At 45.9% G+C, this 21,094-nt stretch overlaps 1 protein-coding gene across 1 annotated transcript in view; it reads right to left on the bottom strand.

Annotated features, from left to right (window-relative positions):
• Positions 1–20,548, bottom strand: part of LOC144946237 (arf-GAP with SH3 domain, ANK repeat and PH domain-containing protein 2-like) — a 110,642-nt gene extending 90,094 nt beyond the window's left edge. The window contains exon 1 of the mRNA XM_078875121.1: positions 20,035–20,548. Within this exon, the coding sequence (XP_078731247.1) occupies positions 20,035–20,160 (126 nt within the window). The 5' untranslated portion in view covers positions 20,161–20,548. The remainder of the gene's footprint in view (positions 1–20,034) is intronic.
• Positions 20,549–21,094: the final 546 nt, after the last annotated feature.

Raw genomic sequence — 21,094 nt, 5'->3', positions numbered from 1 at the left:
GTATGATTTTCGCAGAAGCATGTGACTTGTGTAGTGGCATCGTGTTAGTTAGTTACTACACTTGAATCCAAATGGGACAGAAGTAGCTCACAGAGCTCCAAATCCACGTTGTCTCACCCACACTTTGTTCAACAACCACACTGCAGGACAAATCTCTCCCTCGCTCTCTCTGCTCCTTTCCCCCATCACTGCTCCACCATGGAATTCCATTTCGAATCGTTACTTTTCACAAGTTCCTATCACAACCTTTACTCGATTCAAAAAACGTGCCGACTCTCATCGACAGCGACTACAACGGCGCCGTTTGTTGCTGGCCGCTTGGCTTTTTAAAAGCGTGTGGTTGTCTGGCTCGGCAAACTTTGAGTTAAAAAAAAGAAATGCAATGAATGGCAGCTACCGGGCGGGGGTTCACGCGATTAGAACCGGCCGGGACAGTTGGCCAAGCTGATTAATCGACGAAAACTTTTCATAGACTCGTCTCTGTTTGGGCGATTACTTGGCTCCCTTCAAAAAAAATGGTGTCCCTCTGCCACACCCCGAATCCCCGAAGGCAGGAAACCCCCGTCCGTATAAGCCACACCCAGCGTAATGCAGCCAATGATGATGTTGGCTTACCAAAGCCCCGCCCATCACCTCCCGTCCAGCGGCACGGGTGAGAACTACTTCCGTGTGAACCGATTAGTCAAATATAATCGAACCAATCGATAGTATAATTGGTCGAGTAACCGATTACTTACTCCACCCGATATCACAACTAGTTTTAGAGCATTGTACCATAGTACAATTAGGCTTTTTACCCCCACACAATGTTCGTGTTATCCGATAAGTCGGGTAATTGAACCGACATGTAATCGGCCGGGAAATCCATTACTCATTTATCGGATATACCCAGCGCCACGGCATACAGTGTGAGTGTGACCGAGATGACCCACCCCTCTCTTTTCCAGGAACCAGAGACAAACATTGTGAGTGGCTCCACCAGTCCATCCCTCCCCACACCCCGTGTCCCACAGGTGAAATGGGTTTTATTTTTACCTGCATGTGCCGTGCTACGGTCTGGCAAGCACGCAGCGCGCAGCGCGCATGCGTTCTGATGTCGTTGGGTCAGTGAGCGATGTGATATTGGCTTAACAGGTCTCAGGAATTTCGTTCGAACCCCGAAGAAGTTGCGTTTTGTTTTTTTCGTCATCCCAGCAGGCAGCTCACTCCAACGCGAGCGTTTCCACGATCGCCCCTTGGTCTAAAGCAGCGGTTCTTAACTTTTGACTGCAGCCTTGCACCCCTTGGTAAAAAAAAACATAAATACACAAGTTTGATGAAACACAGTAGTTGTACTTACATGCCCGTGCTTAATGTGTTTTTGATTATTTACCTTCTAAAAAAAATCTGGTCATGTCTCACACCCCCAAAAAAGGGGCATCGTGCACCCCCAGGTTAAGAACCATTGCTCTGAACCCAAGGCAGCAGCGACAGCAGCAGCCCTTATAAATGTTCGAACTCAACAAACAGGTTGACTCAAAACGCTACCGAAAAGTAAAACGAGATCCTTCAGAGACGTTTATAGCACGATGAATCCAAATACCGTACAAATAATAACAATAACACCCTCAAATGAATTGTTAAGTATGCACTAAACGAGTGCATTGCAAAGCTGTAGAAGGCAAAAATCTATCATGGGCAATGGCCCCCTTCTTCATAGCACATTGGAGCTGTGTGCTTTTAAATCATCATCTAGATTGAAAAGTAATTTCTTGAGAACTGCTTTTGTGTTCAGTTTGTTGATTCCAAGAACACAGGATGAGATGTTACTATCCTTTGTGCAAGCACTTCCAAGAGTTCATGAACAGTGAGCCTGGTGAAATTTGGGGAGCGCATCGTCAGTAGTGAACCTTTGGTTCCTAGGGTGTTTCGGCCTTTCATACTATACACCCTCCCCAAAGGCGGCCAGCGACAGGGTGATCAATCCTACGCTTGCGTCCCATTCCCAATTAGTCATAGAAGTTGCCTTGTTATTGATAGCCAACATCCCCGCACCTCTGATAAGTTGGCTACGTACGGTGTGAAAGAAGCTCAACATACAATTATACATATAGGCCAAACATATATAGTGGATAATACAGCAATTACCCGCTCTGTACTCGTTGGCCTCTCTCTAGTTACGTTCTATGACAAACTGCCATTGCCCAAAATGTCACCTATTATCTATTTTTCCTTTTAAGGCCACACAGTGTTGACAATGAATGTGTTGAGTTTTTGTTATTCCTGCACTGCTGCCAACACAGCAGCAGCAGCATCACCACCAGATAATTCATACACAACATGGAATAGCGGCGCAACGCAAGCTGGGCAGAATGAGCAGTGGGAATGCCCCCCCCCCCCCATACGCAGCCTTGTAAAATATCGCAACGACAGAGTTGTACGCGCTGCGCGTGGTGTAGCAATTCATTTCGTCGGCACTTTCTGCTTTAAATAAAACCACACAACTGTAACACGCTCTTCCGAGTGCGATGCGGCAGCTACGCTGGAAACTGGCCGCACACATTTGCATTCGCTGGCGCACGCGTTAACATCGAAAGAAAGCAAATACGAGGATGCTGCGTTGGGACGATGGGCGGCACACTGGTACCAGTTGGCTCGATTCGAACTCCTGGCACGGCAACTGAAACGTGGGAGAATGTTTCTTAAATCCCCCACAGCCTCATCACAGTTTGTCAACGGGGCGGCAGGTCGCGTGCGGTGGGGGTCAAGCGTTTGAGTGCTCCCCCCTCTTCCAAGAGATCTGGCCAACGTAGAAGGGTAGACCGAAAACCCTCGGCCAAAGGCTCTCTCGAGTTCTTTTACGTGATGGGAGGCCCCTTCTGTCAGCAGGGGTGTGAACAAGAAATTGCGCGGCTGCACCTCTGCCTCTTAGTCGAGCAAAGCGACACCAATCGGCGGCTGCCAGTAAAACACACACCGCTCGCCGGCGTTGGCAGCGCCTCTTGCCGACGGTGCCAAAGACACAGCGATCGCACGCTGGCATGCTGGCAGGGCACCCTCTGCTGCATTGTAACCCCCCCTAGCCCCCCAATCCAACATTCATCATCTCAGCCCAGCCGTGGACTCGCAATGCGGGGAGGGTGCAACGTGATCTACAATATAATCGAACGCAGGTCGCACACAATGTGGACCGGAGAAGGTGCAGGTGGGCCTCCGGGCCAGATGGCCAACGCCCCAACCCGCCCTCAGTGCAACGTAAAAAAAAAAGTCTCTCTCTCTCCTGTTACAAGAAACTCCGCACTGTGCACAACGCAGGTCCGGGTGCGGTTGGTGTCAAATTAATTTTAAGCCTCCATTCATTTCTCCCGACGAGTGTTTTGCCGTGAAGTTGCTGAGCTGTGATGTTACGCGCTGCTGCAAAGGGTGTTAAAACAAAGTGCCATTTTTTTTTCTTCACATTTCACACACCGGGCTGTTTTCACATTTCTTTAGAGATCTATTCGCGTCGTCGTATTTCAAATGCACGGCACCCTAGGTAGCAATGATGTGGGTGCGCGCGCGTCAGTATACACGGTACGCACAAACAATTACCAACATTATCAGCAACATCCGAAAACATTGGTAGCATCAGACCTTGGAAGCTAAGCAGGGCTGAGTAGTGGATAGTTCTTGGATGCGTGACAACCGTGTGCAATAAATAGTGGTCATCGGCCGAAGGGCTACATTGCAAAGGGCAAGAGGGCAGTACAGTAACTTCATTGTCCTACTCTACATTTCCATGCTCCTACGTGGTAACGGACGGTCAAATGTGCTGCCACGGCCTGGCAAGGCGAGGGGATGCCCTCATCCAGCAGTGGATTGACTTAAAAGGTTATTCGAGTACACTCACGACTCCTGTTATCCACAAGAGTTGTACGATCTGCAAAATATCCAATTTCCCGCTGTTCTATTCTTTCCTATTATCTGTAAATTTACCCAACAGTCAATGTGGAAGAGTGTCCAAGAACCCATTTTTTTCCATGGATCAGTGAAGTATATTTCCAGATAATAGGGTCCGTGGCATTGGTGCCCCATATTATGTCACCTTCTAGAAATGTTGCTAATGTTGAACAATATTTTAGCAACACTATGGAAAAGTATTTAAGTATCTTTCAAGATGCCGGTTAGCAATGGAGCAGTTTCAATTCCCGCAAAAAACAAGTAATTGTATCGTTGTTACTCGTGTTGTTTATTTGTTAATGCTAACTTTACACCACACGCTGCAACCCAAAAAACACATCAGAGAGCCATCCATCCCGACCAGGAACACCTACACGATTGGCAAAGATGTTTTCTAAATGAGTGCGGTTAAAAGCTGTGAACTGGTTGCCACATACAAACTGCGTCACTTTACCAAAACTAAAATTGGTGAACAGGGCCTGAGTAAACGGCGTGGTGTGGGCATATGAGAGTGTGACATTTAAAAAAACGCTGTTAAAATGAAATTCATGCGTAAAGAACAGGTAAATAAACTAAATTATGATGCCCTGAAGGTTACAGGTTCTCTGAAACTTTCCATGTGACTTCCAGGTTAACCTTTAAATGTATCTCACCAGCTTATACCGGCTGAAAACCACCTGGCCCCCCTCAAAGCCAGTGCACAAAGATTAAGATTACAGCCGGAAAGGGGAAAAAAAAGAGCACCTGCAAAATATACACATTTCAAACAAAAACAGTAATATGTCATATTGGTGATTTAAAGATGCTACTATCAGACTGAAGGCGTTGGAGGGAAGTGGCCACTCCAATCAAAGGGCTGGCGGTGTGGTCGCGGCACTTGCAAATGCTATAAACAGACTCGTAATCCTCAACCAAGATTCAAGAGCCGAATGGCTCACAGGGCTATACCTAATAAATGAACTTTGAACCACTCGTGCCACTTCTTTTTGCCCAGTCGAGGACGTCATCCAGCAGTGGAAAGATTATTCTAAATCTAGTCTTGCCTATGGCAATATGTTGCCAGTAAAAGTGACGTGAGTGAATTAAGAATTGCATCGGGCAACAGGCATTCATTTAAGTGAAGCGGTAGCTTTGTCTCCAAATTGCTGGCAGGCTTAAGTCACTTCACTGCATACCGACGAAACAGATTCCTCATAATTAGCCGTAATCTATTCACTGCTGGATGAATTCAAGGCGTTGCCCCAAGCTACCACCATCTCTCAAGGTACTGAGATTTAATTTCCATTTAGCTCCTGCGCACAATCCGATTCCATTGCTCCATCTCCGTTTGCAGATGTGAAAATACACTTTGGTACGTAGCCTTATATAATTCTGAGAAATCTCCAAATATGGGCATATATTGCAACAAGGAAGAAGTTGATGAATAAAGGTATCCCCATACTATGGCCTCACCACACTGGTGTGTAAGGGTGGGGGGAGGTGCTGGGGGGGGCATGACCGGCTAAGAAATCACTTGCTATTGATGTAAGTCATGGCCAAAAATCAAATGCAGGTCACCGGGTTAAGAGTGCAGTGTTGCTAACCACTGTGCCACACGACTCCCCATGCCAGCAGGAAACTCGCTGTAACGTTTAAGCACCGGTTTTTTTCCGAATGAGTCAATGTGTTGGCAGCTGGGCCTCCAAGACCTGCCAGCGCACTTTGCACCCCGAGAATGCACGCAACGCTGTGGTATACGACGACACGTCGTACAACACTTTGATAAAGAAACCGACTCTTCTCCCCGCCACGGCAATTCCTTCCGCGAGAATTTGTGGTACAAAGGGGCAACACGTCGCCGTTCGCGAGCGAGATTAACTAAACGTATCTCGACGGCTCGTTTGCGAGAGCGGTGACGAGCGGAGTTGCTGCGTTCTAACAAAGACAACAGCGCCAATTTTGTTGTCAACAAAAATGCAACTCGTTAAGAACAAACCTTTTACCAAACAGCAAGTCCCTCATATTCTTGGTTCTTTCGGTAAAGTCACGTAGAAGGGAAATAATAAAATAATACAAATATAAAACAATACAAATTCTCACGACGTTTCGACTGCAACACAAGCAATCATCATCAGGTGTGAAACCCACAGCAAGAATTTTGCAAGAATTTTGCTGTGGATTTCACACCTGATGATGATTGCTTTTCTTACAGTCGAAACGTCATGATAGCAAGAATTTTGCTGTGGATTTCACACCTGATGACGATTGCTTGTGTTGCAGTCGAAACGTCGTGAGAACTTTTTATTGTTTTATATTTGTATTAATTTATTATTTCCCTTCTACGTGACTTTACCGAAAGAACCAAGAATATGAATCCCTGCAGTCACGAAAGCTTTAAAGCAAGTCCCTCTTTTAAATATAAAATCAATGTCTCCTGATAGAACATCACCATCATCGTCAGCCATGATCAATCCACTACTGGATGAAGGCCTCTCCAAGCCGCTGCGACCTCTCACCATCCTACGATACGATATAGAACACGACGAGGCCTCCATGTTGTCTGGCCATTGGACAAAGACGGTCACTGCATCGCCGCGCTTCAACGTGCACTTCTGCGGCCGTCTGGAACGCTCTTCCTTCCAATATTTGGAAGCCACTGGAGCTATGCACTTTTAAATCTATAGTGAAAACTAATTTCTTGAGAACTGCTTTCGGTGTTAAGTTGATTGTCCCTTCCCCCACACCTCCAATTCGCATGTTTGGCTACGTACGGTGCAAAAACAAGCTCAATATAATACTACGTTACAATGATTCCATTAAATAAATATTGGGTTCTCAATTGAAGACAACATCTGTGCAAAGGCTCTATAGTGCTGGCAAATGATAAAAGGCATTAATGCGTTCAAGGCTGAGTCTGAAGGCACAGGCACACGTTTAATTGCGTTTAATAAAAAAAAATAGGACTGTGAAGAGATAGCAAGTCACACGAGCCATCCATTAGAGAGTAAACACTGTACCGGTACGATTTACACTGTGCCAAAACCTGTCGCAATGGTGCAATTATCGTGCCGGAGAGTAAACCTGTGCATGCATCTGCTGCCACACCAATTACCCCGACAGACACAAATTAAAGTGGTTGTGCGTGTACGTGTGTGTGTTGTGGGGAGCGGTAGTATAGTGGTTAGCACGCTGCGCTATGAACCCGTGATGACAATTTAAACTGGTCCTTTCCCTCCCCTAGGTCGACTCGGCCTCAAATGAGTACCTGGTGCGGTTGCTAAAATCTGCACTGTACAGTGATGTCACAAGTTATTTGTCACACTCGAACCTGCTGGGATGGGGGCAAAAGGGTAAAAGCTTTAAAACTCTTTGTTATTTCATTCAGTCAGAGTACCTTGGTACAAAGATGCTAGCAGGAGAATGGGTAACTGTCGCCGATCAGTGATGATATCAAATAGGCTCGTGTGTTTGTCCCTGCAACTAATAGGAATGGAATATTGGGCCGTACCGCGTCTTGCTCGGCACGATGTCTGACGTTTCGCTCCACGTGCTGGGAGCGACTTAGCCCCTGAAGACGCTGGCGTGAAACTTTGGACGTCATTAAGGCACACGCGGCACAACCCGAAAACACATCGGGAGAATTATTAAGTACAACGGTGAAAACCTATGCAGTGGTAATGTTTTGTTTTACAAAAGGTGTCAATGGGAACCTTAAATGTCCACATTTTAATTAAGAGACCTGTTAAAAACAATTGGCAAGTTGTCCAATTGTAAAGAGAGGCAACATTTATATCACTAACATTAGTCAATTCTTGAAATTGCAACCATCGCCTCGCCTCCCTTGGCCTTGCACGAGCTGTTATGCGCAAGGATATTTGTTTTGGACATGGGAATTACTGAATTAAAGGCGTTGGAAGATGTCCAACCAATTTTGTGACGTTTCAATCTATTTTTTTTGGGTGGCTTTCAAGCAGCACCAAGCACTCTGTCTTGGAGAGACATTTCAGGCTAGGACTCCGATGTGTTTTAGGTTTGTATCGCACGTTGCTCGTCCTAACGCCCGGCGCTTCGCTCCACTTGCTGGCAGCTGCTTCAGCACCAGCAGCGAAACGTTGGACATCACGCCGGACAACAAGCAGCCGAGCAAAAACGAAAACACGACAGAGCTACACAGCTGTGCAGCGCAAACACGAAAACCCACACAGTACAGGGTGATCACAAAGTCACTTTGCAACAAGCATCCTGCAGCAAGATGGGGTTCCGGCACACAATGCCCTCGCAAATTCGGGAATATTTTAAGCAGGAATTCAGTGGACGATGGATTGAGAGAGGATCTGATATAAAGTGCCAGCCCCGAAGCCCAGATACGACAACAAGGAGAACGCCTCACACTTAAGATTGGCAAATATTGAGGAACTCAAAAGAGCTGCCCAGAACTGCCGTGTCCAGTATGCAGCCATCATCCACTCGGAATAATCTGTCGAGGAGGACTTTGGTACGAGCCCAGCTGTGTGCTGAAAGTAGCAGGGGCAGCACACACTCAGCCTTTCGAGTCGAGGTTACATTATACTTTTTCATGCAAAGTGACTTTGTGGCAGACTAAGCCAGCAACCTTGGGCCCTCTTTTCCTGTGAAAGAAAGGCCACTGTATTGGAACAAAGCTATATACCTTAATCAGTTTCTCAAGTCAATATGAAAATAACAACCGGGCTGCCCGATTCAATTTACATCGGCTAAATTCTCGAGCCACCACATGTTCAATCGCTTCATCACAATTTTGGGAAATGGAGATTTATTTTGATGTAAACCTCAATTGGATGTTTTTGTTTATTTGTTTTAACCGTACATTACACTGGGAGGCACCACATGACTAGATCTGCATTTGCATTGTTAATCCTCAAGGCTTTGTGTAAAAAAAGCATTCAGTGCAACAAACCATTCCTTTCTTAGTAAACAATGTGCAAATGTATGTCTGTGCTTGTGTTGCGGTGAACATTAAAATACACCTTTACAAGAATTCACAACTAATGAAATTACATGAACTACAACATTAAAAAGGAGGAGAGTGAAATCATCTTATGTATGTTAAACTTTTTCACACCGTGCGTAGCCAACCGTCCTTATAATGACCCCGTCGTGGATATTTTCCTATGATATCGATACAATTTTTACATTTCTAAAATGGTATTCTCATTTGTGATTTACAAATTGTTTCTTTGGTTATGGTTAGAGTAAGGGTTCGAGTCTCATGATGACCAAACCGACAAAATATAAATTGAATAATCCAAAAGTTGTAGATCACTACATATATTGTCAGTCACCAAAATGTAGAAGTGCCAATATTACACCCTTTCGTGCCGTTTGCCAGGTTCACTGCCGTTGTTTCCCTCTCTGCGGAAACTTCGCAGTTAAAGGAATAGGAACCATTCTGAGAAGTGCTGGTGTGGCCTACCATTGGACACTGGCACATTTCCACCACTGTATATGGTAAACAAACGATTTGGTGATGCTGCTGCTGCATTTGCAGTGGTGCAGAAGCACAATTAAACAACCACAAAACCCCTCTAACATTCATCGATAAAATTGTGCCATTATAATATGAAAAATATTGAGCAATGGCACTTCCTCACATCACGTGATATGGCAGATATTGTGTCCGGTAGATTACCAACAAGAAAAACTTACTGTCAATACAGGTTAGAGTTACCTGATTTAACGTTTTCCCAGATCTCAAATTTAATCTGGCTGGGAAAAAAAACGTTGCAATAGAGGCTTCGCAGGGCATGGACATTCAGTGGCAGCATGATGTATGAAAACAAAATTACTCAAATAAAATTATCACATTTATCGGAACTGTAGAGTGCACGCCTATGACCAAGTCACCCGGAAATGCAACCAAGCTTGTCAGATCTTGGAAGCAAAGCGGCTTTGAGCTGGGACAGGGCCCACCATGCGTAACAGGGCATTATAGGCTGCGTGGCTTAGGTGGCGAGCGGCAGATGGCAGTGCAGTCAAATCCATTGTTGTGCTGCACTTCTGTGCTCCTATATCAATGCTCCACTGCCTTCACTAAACCGCACTGACCAACGTGGTGCTGTGTGGTACAAATAAAACCCACGAGCTGTGTGATATGGGGACGGCTTCATCCAGCAGTAGAATGACTAAAAGCTGTATTCGTACATGTGTAGCACATAAGATCGGCTGAGCAAATGCATAAAATTGTCATCAATTATGCAATTACCATATTATCTGGATTATAACGCACTTTTCTCCTCTCCCTGCATTTTAGAACCAAAATTAGGGGTGCGTCTTTTAATCCAGTCGCTGTGCGCGGTTTTGTGCAAGACCAGAATTGTAAAACTTCATGGACATTGTGGAAACAAACACGGGGTTTCGGAGCGCATCTGACTTGCCAACGCTCTCTTATAACCCGGAGAATACGGTATCCCGTGCGGTCGTCAATCCGTCTATTGTTCTCGCTGTCAGCCTTGTCTATTGGGTCATTCTGATCTGTGCTGCCACCGCTGCCGGGGGTTGACAGGCGCGTGTAGTGTGGTGGCAGGGCCTCGCATGCTGCACGCCGACTGCGGTGGATTCCAGCACATATTGAGTGAGCGGGGCCCCCCCCCCGCTCACTCAATATGCACGGCAGCCATCAAAGCCTGGCAACAGCCCGCAATGCGACTGCGGCTCAACGACGGAGACAGGTCGCCCGAAACAACGCCCGGGCGCTTCGCTCGTTCGTCGGCGTTCACGACGTCGCTCCCAGCCGTAGCCACGTCCGCCGGGCTCATCGCCGACCTCGAAGTCGCGCGCCCCGACACCCCTGGCCGTACGAAAGGAGAAACCGGCCAACAATGGCGCGGTGGCCACTGGGGACGTACGTTTGGATTACGGGGACGGAAGGAGCGCGAGGAAGGATGCAGGCAAGAAGTGCCACGGGCAATCGGGCCACACACAAGCACTTGCACGCTCATCGGGGTCACACAATACAGTACTGTAACACAGAAGGTCGCCGCCAGAAAGGAGGAAATAATGCGGAAAAAACACGACGTTCATATAAATACGTCACGGGAAGGGAAAGAGACAACACAAACTATCGGATTTGCGTTGCTGCAGTTTCATTCGCCAATGAACAAATCATCCGGAATGCACCCGATCTCATGAGTGCTTGGCAGGCTAAGCAATGTTTAGCCTTGGATAATGCTCGGATGGGTCATCGCCACACGTAACAGGTAACACAGGACGATCACATGGCTACATTGTGGGGCAGCAAGTGGGCACTGCACCAAAATCCACTGTTGTGCAAATATTGCTCAAGAATCTGTGTTCTCCACCTTCGCAAACCCACACTGACCAGCGAACCCCGCAGCACCCGCATGGCCTGGGTAAAGCTCTCATCCAGCAGTGGATTGACAAAAGAACAAGCCGAGTTGTATTCAAGCCCTACATGCCTTTCCCAACTTGGTCGTGTGAACCTTCGGGCTTAACTCTCCCCTCTCTCAAAACAAAGGAATACGCCCACTCCCTTTCACTGGCACTGTGGAGAAAATCATCAACAACGTCGGCTTAAACGTGCAGGAAGGAGGGGTGGTGCAGTGGTTAAGCGCACTGGTCTATATAAAACCAGCGACCTGAGTTCAATTCTACTGAACGACATTTGTGAAACTACTGGACATCTGTGAAAAAAGAGCCTAATAGCTCATCGGATTCATCCAGAATAATACATATTCTCATTTTTATTCTGAATACCCGGCCACGGCTAAAATCAGTGATGAGTGAAATCGGAATGGTCCTGGGTGTCTCCTCCCCTACCCCCCCCAACCCCCTTTTGATAAACCCACAAGGAACAGCGTGCTAAAGTTATGGTCCAACAGTCCAACAGACCCCACATGGCTGAAATGGCACGGGGGAAGCCTTCATCCAGCTGGGGAATTTGACGAAGGCCGTGAATGATTGATTAAAATTAACCAACTAGTTTAGGTGGCTCAGCGGTAGAGCGAGCGGCTCGCGATTGGAAGCGTCGCAAATTCAAATCCCGATTGCAGGTTGACTCACCCCATCATCCCGCCGGGGTCGATACAAATAGAGCACCACTTATGTTGGAAGGTCAACAGTGGTTGTCCTATTCATAAACTCACCCTCCTCCCCCCCCGCCATGGTAATGTGGAATTTCCTCCAATGGCTTAGGAGAGCTGTAAACAGGAGATGAGTGACACCACGTGAATTGCTGAATTGAGCAAGAAATCACTTTTGAAAACTTTCGTCAAAAATGTAATTCGTGTGTTTTATTTTTTTATAACCAAACAAAGTGTTAACAATTGTGTTGCTTTTTAATGAGTGAACAAGGGCTCGAATGATGAAACTGCCATGCGAAGTGAATGCTCACGAAGCCGGTGGAGAATTAGGTTCCAGGCAAGCACTTCCCCGAAACGCAGAGACACTCAGTCATGTGATAACGACACTGTATGTTCAATCGATCAGGTACGTGGCGGCGATTCTTCTTGCAACATAATGGACATGCTACAGGAAGGAAACATGTGGTAACCACCCCCACTTCCCCCAGAAAGATAAATTTCAATGTTTTCGTAAAAAAGTTATTTCAGGAAGCAATGTCGCAATTAATGTCACAGTGTTATGCTCGTAACACAATTAACAAACGTTATTTTTTACATTTCCCCTAAGGCACATTAACATTTTTATGGATTTGTTGATGGCCAAAATGTAGCACATGTACAGTTCATTTATCATTCAACTGCTGAAAAATGGGAGGGGGCGGATTATTTGGCCATACTTCCCCACGCGGGTCAGTGCAGTTTGGTGAAGTCGCGTTCTTAATATTTTCCACCCCAATTCTATCCTGATTGTGCTTTTGGAATTATGTCACGGGATGAAGAATCCCTCCTTCAAGTCCCACAGAAGTGGATGTCACAGAGCTGTCTCTGAAATCCCTTCAAGTGGCCTCTGGTCTACACAGCGGAGAGCATCTGAAGTCGGTAGTGTACAGACACTTTTATTACAAACAGGGTAGCGGTATCCTGACAGAGGTAGAGTATATTGTAAACACAATTAAACTTTGAGAGCACAAAAAGTTATTCACTCACTTGCATAAATCACGTTTGCCGAGCACAGGCTCAGAGGCCCACATACGCCAAGTGGCAGTAACAAATAACACGGCTGAAGGTGAAATGTGATGAGTTATTTTTTCTTGAGTTGAGCAAAGTATATGGTGGTGGTGGTGATGCTGCTGCTTTGGCAGTTGATCACAAGCACAAATAACACAATCTTGATTTGCAGCTTTCGTGACTGCAGGAATCCATACTCTTTGATTCTTTCGGTAAAGTCACATAGGTAGAACATTTCTACGATACATTATTTTTGCTTTATTTTATTTTTCTACCTACGTGACTTTACCGAAAGAACCAAAGAGCACAAATAACACACACACATAAAATACATTAATCAATAACACTTGGCCTTAAAAGGAAGATTACAGTATATGAAAGGTAGCGTTTCAGGCAATGACCCTTTTTGTGAGCACACAAGAACGGCCATGGAGAGTGGAGTTGGATGCTGCACTTTACACAATGAAGACTCATAAGCATGACAGTTGTCATGTTTTCTGATGACCAGAATTTTTTTTTATCGTCACAAGAACTTGTTAAAAGAGACGAAGGGATGCAATTCTTAAGTGCAGCAGTGCGAGAGAATGGGGGGGGGGGTGTTTTGATCTGCAGTGTGGTGTTTGGACACAGTATGGTGCAAAACCGAGAGCAAAAAGCTAGAAACGTGACTGACAGTTCACTCCGGCAGCAAGCACTGTATGTTTGTATCCATCACCCCACAGGGAACCCGTGGCCAAATTGTTGTGGACCAGGCACGGCGGCATTCCACAACGCCCACATCTCGAGCAGCACCACGTGCCTCCCCCACTCCTTCCACTCGTTAGCCCATACCTGAGCTGAACACCTGGCACCCTGCTTCTCCACCTTCCCGAGCATGCAATCACCCTCCCACTTCAGCGAACCCCAACACAGCCCCCACTAATCCATTCAAGTGCCCTCTCCTCCACCCCATCACCCAACTACCAACCCCACCTCCGCATTATCCATTCCACCCCATCCTCATTTTCCGTATGCCTCCCCCACCACCCATTCAGCACAATAATTTAAGACACTCAACCGACGCCGACATACAGCCCAGGAACCACCTCCCAAACCACTCCACAATGATCCCTTCACTCACCAGCTTTCACTTTGCCTCCCATTGGCGTGCAAAGCAAACGCTAACCGTGTTGACATTTCAAAATGCAAACGACCGTAATAGTTGACGTTTCTTTTAAGCCGCCATTCATCTCTAGTTTCCTTTCACGCAGCCGAGACTGCGTTACATAAATTGCTGTGGCTCCCATGATCGTGATTATGCCCTCTCCTGTGTGGTGGTGGTGGTGGTGAAGGTGTCACGCCAAGGACTAATGTGGGCTGTGTGCGAGCTGTGTGTGCATGCATCGGGTCTGGCTTTCCAAGAGGTGTCCACAAAAACACCTCCCAGGGTTTTTTTCTTCCTCCGACAAGCAAACTTGAAATTAATTCGAGATTTGAAGCTTTCGTGACTGCAAGGATGCATACTCTTAGGTTTTTTCGGTAAAGTCACGTAGGTAAAAAAAATAATAATAATAATAAAATAATATTAAATGAAAATAACTAAATTAAATAACGACGTTTCGGAAGCAACACAAGCCTCCGTTATCAGGTGTAACTACTCCAGTAAAATTATTTTACCGAAAAAACCTAAGAGCATGAAACTTGAATTTGAATGTAAAAGTCAGTATGAACGTCGCATTTCCGACTGGCTGGGGAGTGAGGCATAGGCAGATATGTGAAAAGGGTCGGATATGTGAATATCTACAAAACTATAGTTACACCCTACTCTTTGGTTCTTTCGGTAATTTAATTGATTATTTTATCTTTATACGTGACTTTACCGAAAGAACCAAAGAGTAATTCCTGCAGTCACGAAAGCTCCAAATTATAGTTACACCGTGCACAAAGTCCATTGGGTGTGGGCAGTTAATTGGTCATGGCGGATATATGATGGTTGGGAATGCGACATTGTACTGGATCTTGTTTTTACTGCAATTAGTTTGTTCTGTATGTGGCAATGTTGAAATGTTAGCTGGCTTCTCTCACGAGCTCGCAATCACGTCTTGCGTGAAATTTGTTGCGGATTGAGAGACATCACTTACATTCTGGGGTATATTATAACAAGCCATGAAGATGCACAAGTAGTGCACATGTGTGAAGGCATTAACTATCTTATAAATTAAAGCTATAGTGCTTTATCGCACTGCGCTACGAACCCGGGCCACCTGAGGTCAATTCCTGGCCATGACCCTTCAACTAACCAGCAAGGGTTAAAAAAGTGTGGTCAAACAACTGCAATGCCTGTGAGGCTGTGGGGAAAGCCTTCATCTCGCTCGCAGTGGATTGAAAAAGGGCTGGATGTGGATGCTAACTATACATACGTAGTAATAGGTTTTTACCCTTTCAACTGGTACAAAAACTGACACCTTTATACAAGGTATCATGTTTGCAATAACCACAACACAAGCAGTCAAAATGCAAACAAAAAGAAACAACTTTGATGATGATAATGATGTGCACTGTCCTTGAAGTTGATTGGTCCACACCCGAGACAGCTTTTCTTAGAGCCTAGTCTCCATTGGTGTTGGACCAGATGACGCCAAAAGGCGCACAACTCAAAGACAGACATACGTGTCGGAGCAAAACAGATTTCATAACTACGCTGAACCACGGCCCTATTATCCATGGCAAATGTAGGGTCCACGGAAACTCCTATTATCCGCGGCCCAATTTTCTTCCTATTATCTGCGATTTTACCCCTGATGCATAGCAAAGTGGCTTCCTAATGCTCAGGTTTTTTCTACGGATAAGAGTAGCCGTGTGGCAAATTCATCCTATTAATCGCTGGAGTAAAATCATGCATATCCTTCCAGATACTGCCCGCACTCCCATATCATCGCGGGCAAGAGGCGTTCCCCTACATATACCACAGTCGCAGGAGACTTCAGTGCAAAGGATAGGTAAGAGGCACAGAGACAACATGTAAACAATAACACACTCAACATGGAGGAATGCAAGTTGCAACCTCCCCGTGGCTGTTCCTCGGCAAGCTTTGAGCGTTCAAACATCGCTAATCTGCTGCTTGCACACTGGCTTCCCAGACTAAAAGTGTGACCACAAACAGGATGGTCCGTTTACAGATACCCCACTAAAATAACAGCGGGAGGGTGGGGACTTAACCGAGAAAAATGTTTGTTTCAAAGCCTCTACACGCGTCGCATAAATCTTGACAAATCTCAATAGACGATATTCCCGTAGTCTGATAATTACGACGGACTTTTCTCTCCGTGTTTTGCAGCAAACGTCCGAAGGTGCCGTCTTATAATCTGGTAGGGGAGTGTGCGTGTGAGACGCCAAAATGGTATCATCGAATTGACACCGGATACCGCTAGTCCAGAGTGGGTCTTTCTTTCCAGGGTGTCTTATAATCTGGAAAATACGGATTATATATCATTGAACACTACTGTGTAAGATATTGAACCATCGTTTTGCTAATCTTCGATCACCTGGTGGCACAACAATCGGCTGGGAATGAGGTTGCGAGTTCAAATCATGGTTGAGGATTGACCCGGTCCATCATCTCTGCCGGCTCACGTTAGACGAGTACCACTTTGTGGGGAAGTCAACATTGGTTGACCCACGGATAGACTCGGTCAAGCCATAGGAAAGTGGAATTTCCACAACAGGAGATAAGCACCGTCTCAATGCGCATATGAGCAAGAAAGTCACTTTGACTCCGAGTTGAAAATGGGGTTATTGGGAAACTAGTGGGGCTGCCTATGATTATGGATCATCCCCTGTATTTTGACCCAAATGTTGCAGCTAAATCATTTGGTGATGCTGCGTTGGTAGTGGTGCACAGGCCTTAAAAGGAAAAATATATAAGAAGCGAAATTTTGGGTAATGGCCCTACTTCTCATAGGACGTAAATAGAAAGGCCAGAGAGACACAATGGATGATGGCGTCCTCTGGTCTAACACTGTTTGAGACTAGGCTCTAAAGAAAGCTGTCTCTGGTGTGGACCAATCAGTTTTTCAAATACAATGCATATATTACCAGAGCATGTTTTTGTTTGCATGTTCACCGCAAGTTTTGTGGGGTTAATGCGGACATGATTGTTATATTTTTGATAGTGACAAGAAAAGTCCCATGATAGAATGGATAAGAGTTGGAGACTGCATTTTGCACCATGGGGCCTGCTGAGAATTACTATGTTTTTTTATGTTGCTTGATAAACGCGTTTAAATCGGCACATGAATGACTAGCTATTAGTATCTACATCATGGGACCTCCTTTGCCAGTACCAAAATATATGAATAGGTTTCTCCCCTTTTTTCTGGCAACAAAACTGAAACCTTTTTTTTACAAGGAATCATGTCTGCATTAACCACAATGCGTGTGGTCAGAATGCAAACAAGAAACATACTCTGATAATATATGCATTGTCCTTGAAACTGATTGGTCCACACCAGACAGCTTTCTTTTGAGCCTCGTCTCAAACGGTCTTAGACCAGAGGACGCCAAAAGGCGGACAGCTCAAAGACAATGCACTATTAAAGTAATGAGAGCTTGGGGTGAGCATTTTCATCATGTAGTAGTTAGAATAACACAACCTTCAAATGATCAAGAATGTATGTATCTTGCAGTGCAGACCACCACAGCCCATCCCAGTCGTTTTTACTCTTCTACGGCTTCCTTCCACTTAATAATGTCGATAATTCTACACAGAATGGCGTGAATTCGTCAGTTCCCAGAGAAAAAAGTGTCCTGGCGGGCTAAAAATCACTTACAAACCAGAGAAATGTGGACAAAACCTCGAATTACTATTAAACTTTCAGTACAATGAGAACGAAAGTAGATAATCATGCCAGCCTTCATTGATGCCATCTATGTTACATTAGTGTCCCTTTCACGCGTTATAACAGAGCTGCAAGAGGGCTTTTACATCACCCCCATCTTCTCAAACATTAAACAAGGCTTGCTACAGGAGTTGTATGACCACAGTGTTGTGTTTGTTGATGCCCTAAAAATGCACGCTGGGGTCAATTCGTAACACAACAATACGGATTCATACTCTTAGGTTTTTTCGGTAAAGTCACGTAGGAAAAAATAAATAAAAATAATTTAAAATAATAGAAATAACAATAGAAACAATACAGATGTGGCAAGAAGGGCAGCTTCTGGTCCCAAATAATAACAATCGTGGGGGGGGGGAGCTCTGCACGCAAACACTTGGGGGGCAAATCAAACACAAATATCTTGGCCAACACCACGCCGGGCCGCCTTTGTCTCCCCAGTGCTGATGTTCACACACTGCACTAGGTACTAAGTTTAAGGCTGAGCCGACCCAGGGGAGACCCAGAACCGCAACATAGCATTTGTCGCCACTGTCGTGAGCCGTGTATGTGTCAATGTATAGACTGTACCGTGTGTGTGTCAATGTATAGACTGTACTGTGTGTGTGTCAATGTATAGACTGTACTGTGTGTGTCACTGTATAGACTGTACTGTGTGTCAATGTATAGACTGTACTGTGTGTGTGTGTCAATGTATAGACTGTACTGTGTGTGTCAATGTATAGACTGTACTGTGTGTGTCGATGTATAGACTGTACTGTGTGTGTGTCAATGTATAGACTGTACTGTGTGTGTCAATATATAGACTGTACTGTGTATGTCATTGTATAGACTGTACCATGTGTGTGTGTGTCAACGTATAGACTGTACTGTGTGTATGTGTCACTGTATAGACTGTACTGTGTGTGTCAATGTATAGGCTGTACTGTGTGTGTCAATGTACAGACTGTACCATGTGTGTGTGTTAATGTATAGACTGTACCCTGTGTGTGTGTCAATGTATAGACTGCACTGTGTGTGTGTCAATGTATAGACTGTACTGTGTGTGTGTCAATGTATAGACTGTACTGTGTGTGTGTCAATGTATAGACTGTACTGTGTGTGTCAATGTATAGACTGTATCGTGTGTGTGTAAATGTATAGACTGTATCGTGTGTGTGTAAATGTATAGACTGTACTGTGTGTGTGTCAATGTATAGACTGTACTGTGTATAAATGTATCGTGTGTATCAATTGCGTATGCCAACACTTACACTACTGTATGTATAGCATCATGTGTACGGTTAGTCTACCACCACTTCTACGGCGTAGCATCACGTATGTGTATAATCGATACGATATCTGCATGTGTATAATCGATACGATATCTGCATATCGGCCACGGTTTATCCACTGTTGGATGACGCCTTCCCCAAGCCCACCTGCGAAGTAACATGCTGATGACACACAAGTGTTCACACACAACACACAACACAACACACACGTGTTCACACACAACACACACGTGTTCACACACACACAACACACACGTGTTCACACACACACACAACACACACGTGTTCACACACACACACAACACACGTGTTCACACACACAACACCACACACAACACACAACACACGTGTTCACACACACAACACACGTGTTCACACAACACCACACACAACACCATACACAACACACAACACCACACACACAACACACAACACCCAACAACACAACACCACACACACAACACACAACACCACACACACAACACCCAACAACACAACACCACACACACAACACCCAACAACACAACAACACACACACAACACACAACACCACACACACAACACACAACACCACACACACAACACAACAGCACACACAACACACACGTGTCCACACACACAACACACAACACCACACACACAACACACAACACCACACACACACACAACACCCAACAACACAACACCACACACACAACAACACAACACCACACACACAACACAACACACAACAGCACACACAACACACACGTGTCCACACACACAACACCACACACCACACACACAGCAACACACCAACAACACACCAACAACACACCAACAACACACTAACTCTACCGCTGTGTTAAAGTCCTCCCTACTCACCTCCTCCACGGCATTGACTGACGACCGGCACATGTTCATCTTGGTGGTGAAGGTGGAGGTGGTGGGCGAGCTGTAGTCCTCCAGAGTCTCGCTCACGAAGTCGGGGACGCTTATGTGGTCCGGCATTGCTGGATCCTCTTCGCTAATGCGTTTTAAAAATTAATAATTAACGCTCCCTGGCGATCCACGTGAAGTGTTTGTTATGCTATTGTTAGTAGTAGTAATATGTATTCACTATTCCCCCTTTGCGAAGTTGGCTTTCTTGCTCAAAAGCCCAGCCAAGTCAGCCAAGAAGAGGGGGGCCCCCGGATGTTTCCAGCCACTGTCGGGAACTCCTCCTCCTCCTCTTCTTATCCTCCTTCTCCTCTTATCCTCCTCCTCTTCTCCTCCTCCTACTGGCTTGTCTTCTTATCCTCCTCCTCCTCCGTCTCTTGCGCCACACTGGGGGAGCAGCGTGTGGCTTGGAGGATTCGTGAGGACGGTGATGGCTGAGTGAGTGAGCGATGGTGGTGGGAGGAGGAGGAGGAGGCGGAGAGTAGTTAGGTGGAGAGAGAGAGAGAGGGAGGAGGGAGGAGGGAGGATTTGTGGTGATCTGGGACACCGTGTGGGTGGATTGAGGCTGGGTATTAGTGGGGTTTGGCGGTAGAAAGAATGGCTTTGCCTTGGGTTTGTCAACAGTGACTCGACGTCGCCGCCATGTGACCGCGGGGCAGAACGAGGAGATTGTTGGAATCGGTCGCAATGAACCCAATTCGTGTCCAGCACCCAGAGCCGGCCCAGCCACTAAGCGACCCTTGCAATTGCAAAGGGCCCCGTGGCCAGCAGAGGGCCCCCCTAGAGTCACTGCTAGCGAGTGGGTGAAAAAAATCATACATCAAAGGGGCCTCCAACCAAATTTTGCTTAGGGCCCCCAAAGGTCTAGGGCCGGTTCTGCCAGCACCACAACCACCACGTCCTCTTTGGTGTGTCAACACGACTGCATTGTTTACTTAGGGGCCGTCCATAAATGACGTCACGCGATTTTGGACGATTTTTGACCCTCCCCCCACTCGTTACATGG

This window comes from Lampetra fluviatilis, chromosome 2 (assembly GCF_964198595.1).
Source record: "Lampetra fluviatilis chromosome 2, kcLamFluv1.1, whole genome shotgun sequence".
Lineage (NCBI taxonomy): Eukaryota > Metazoa > Chordata > Hyperoartia > Petromyzontiformes > Petromyzontidae > Lampetra > Lampetra fluviatilis.
Note: the sequence above shows the minus strand (reverse complement) of the source record. Positions and strands in the feature narration are given on the sequence as shown.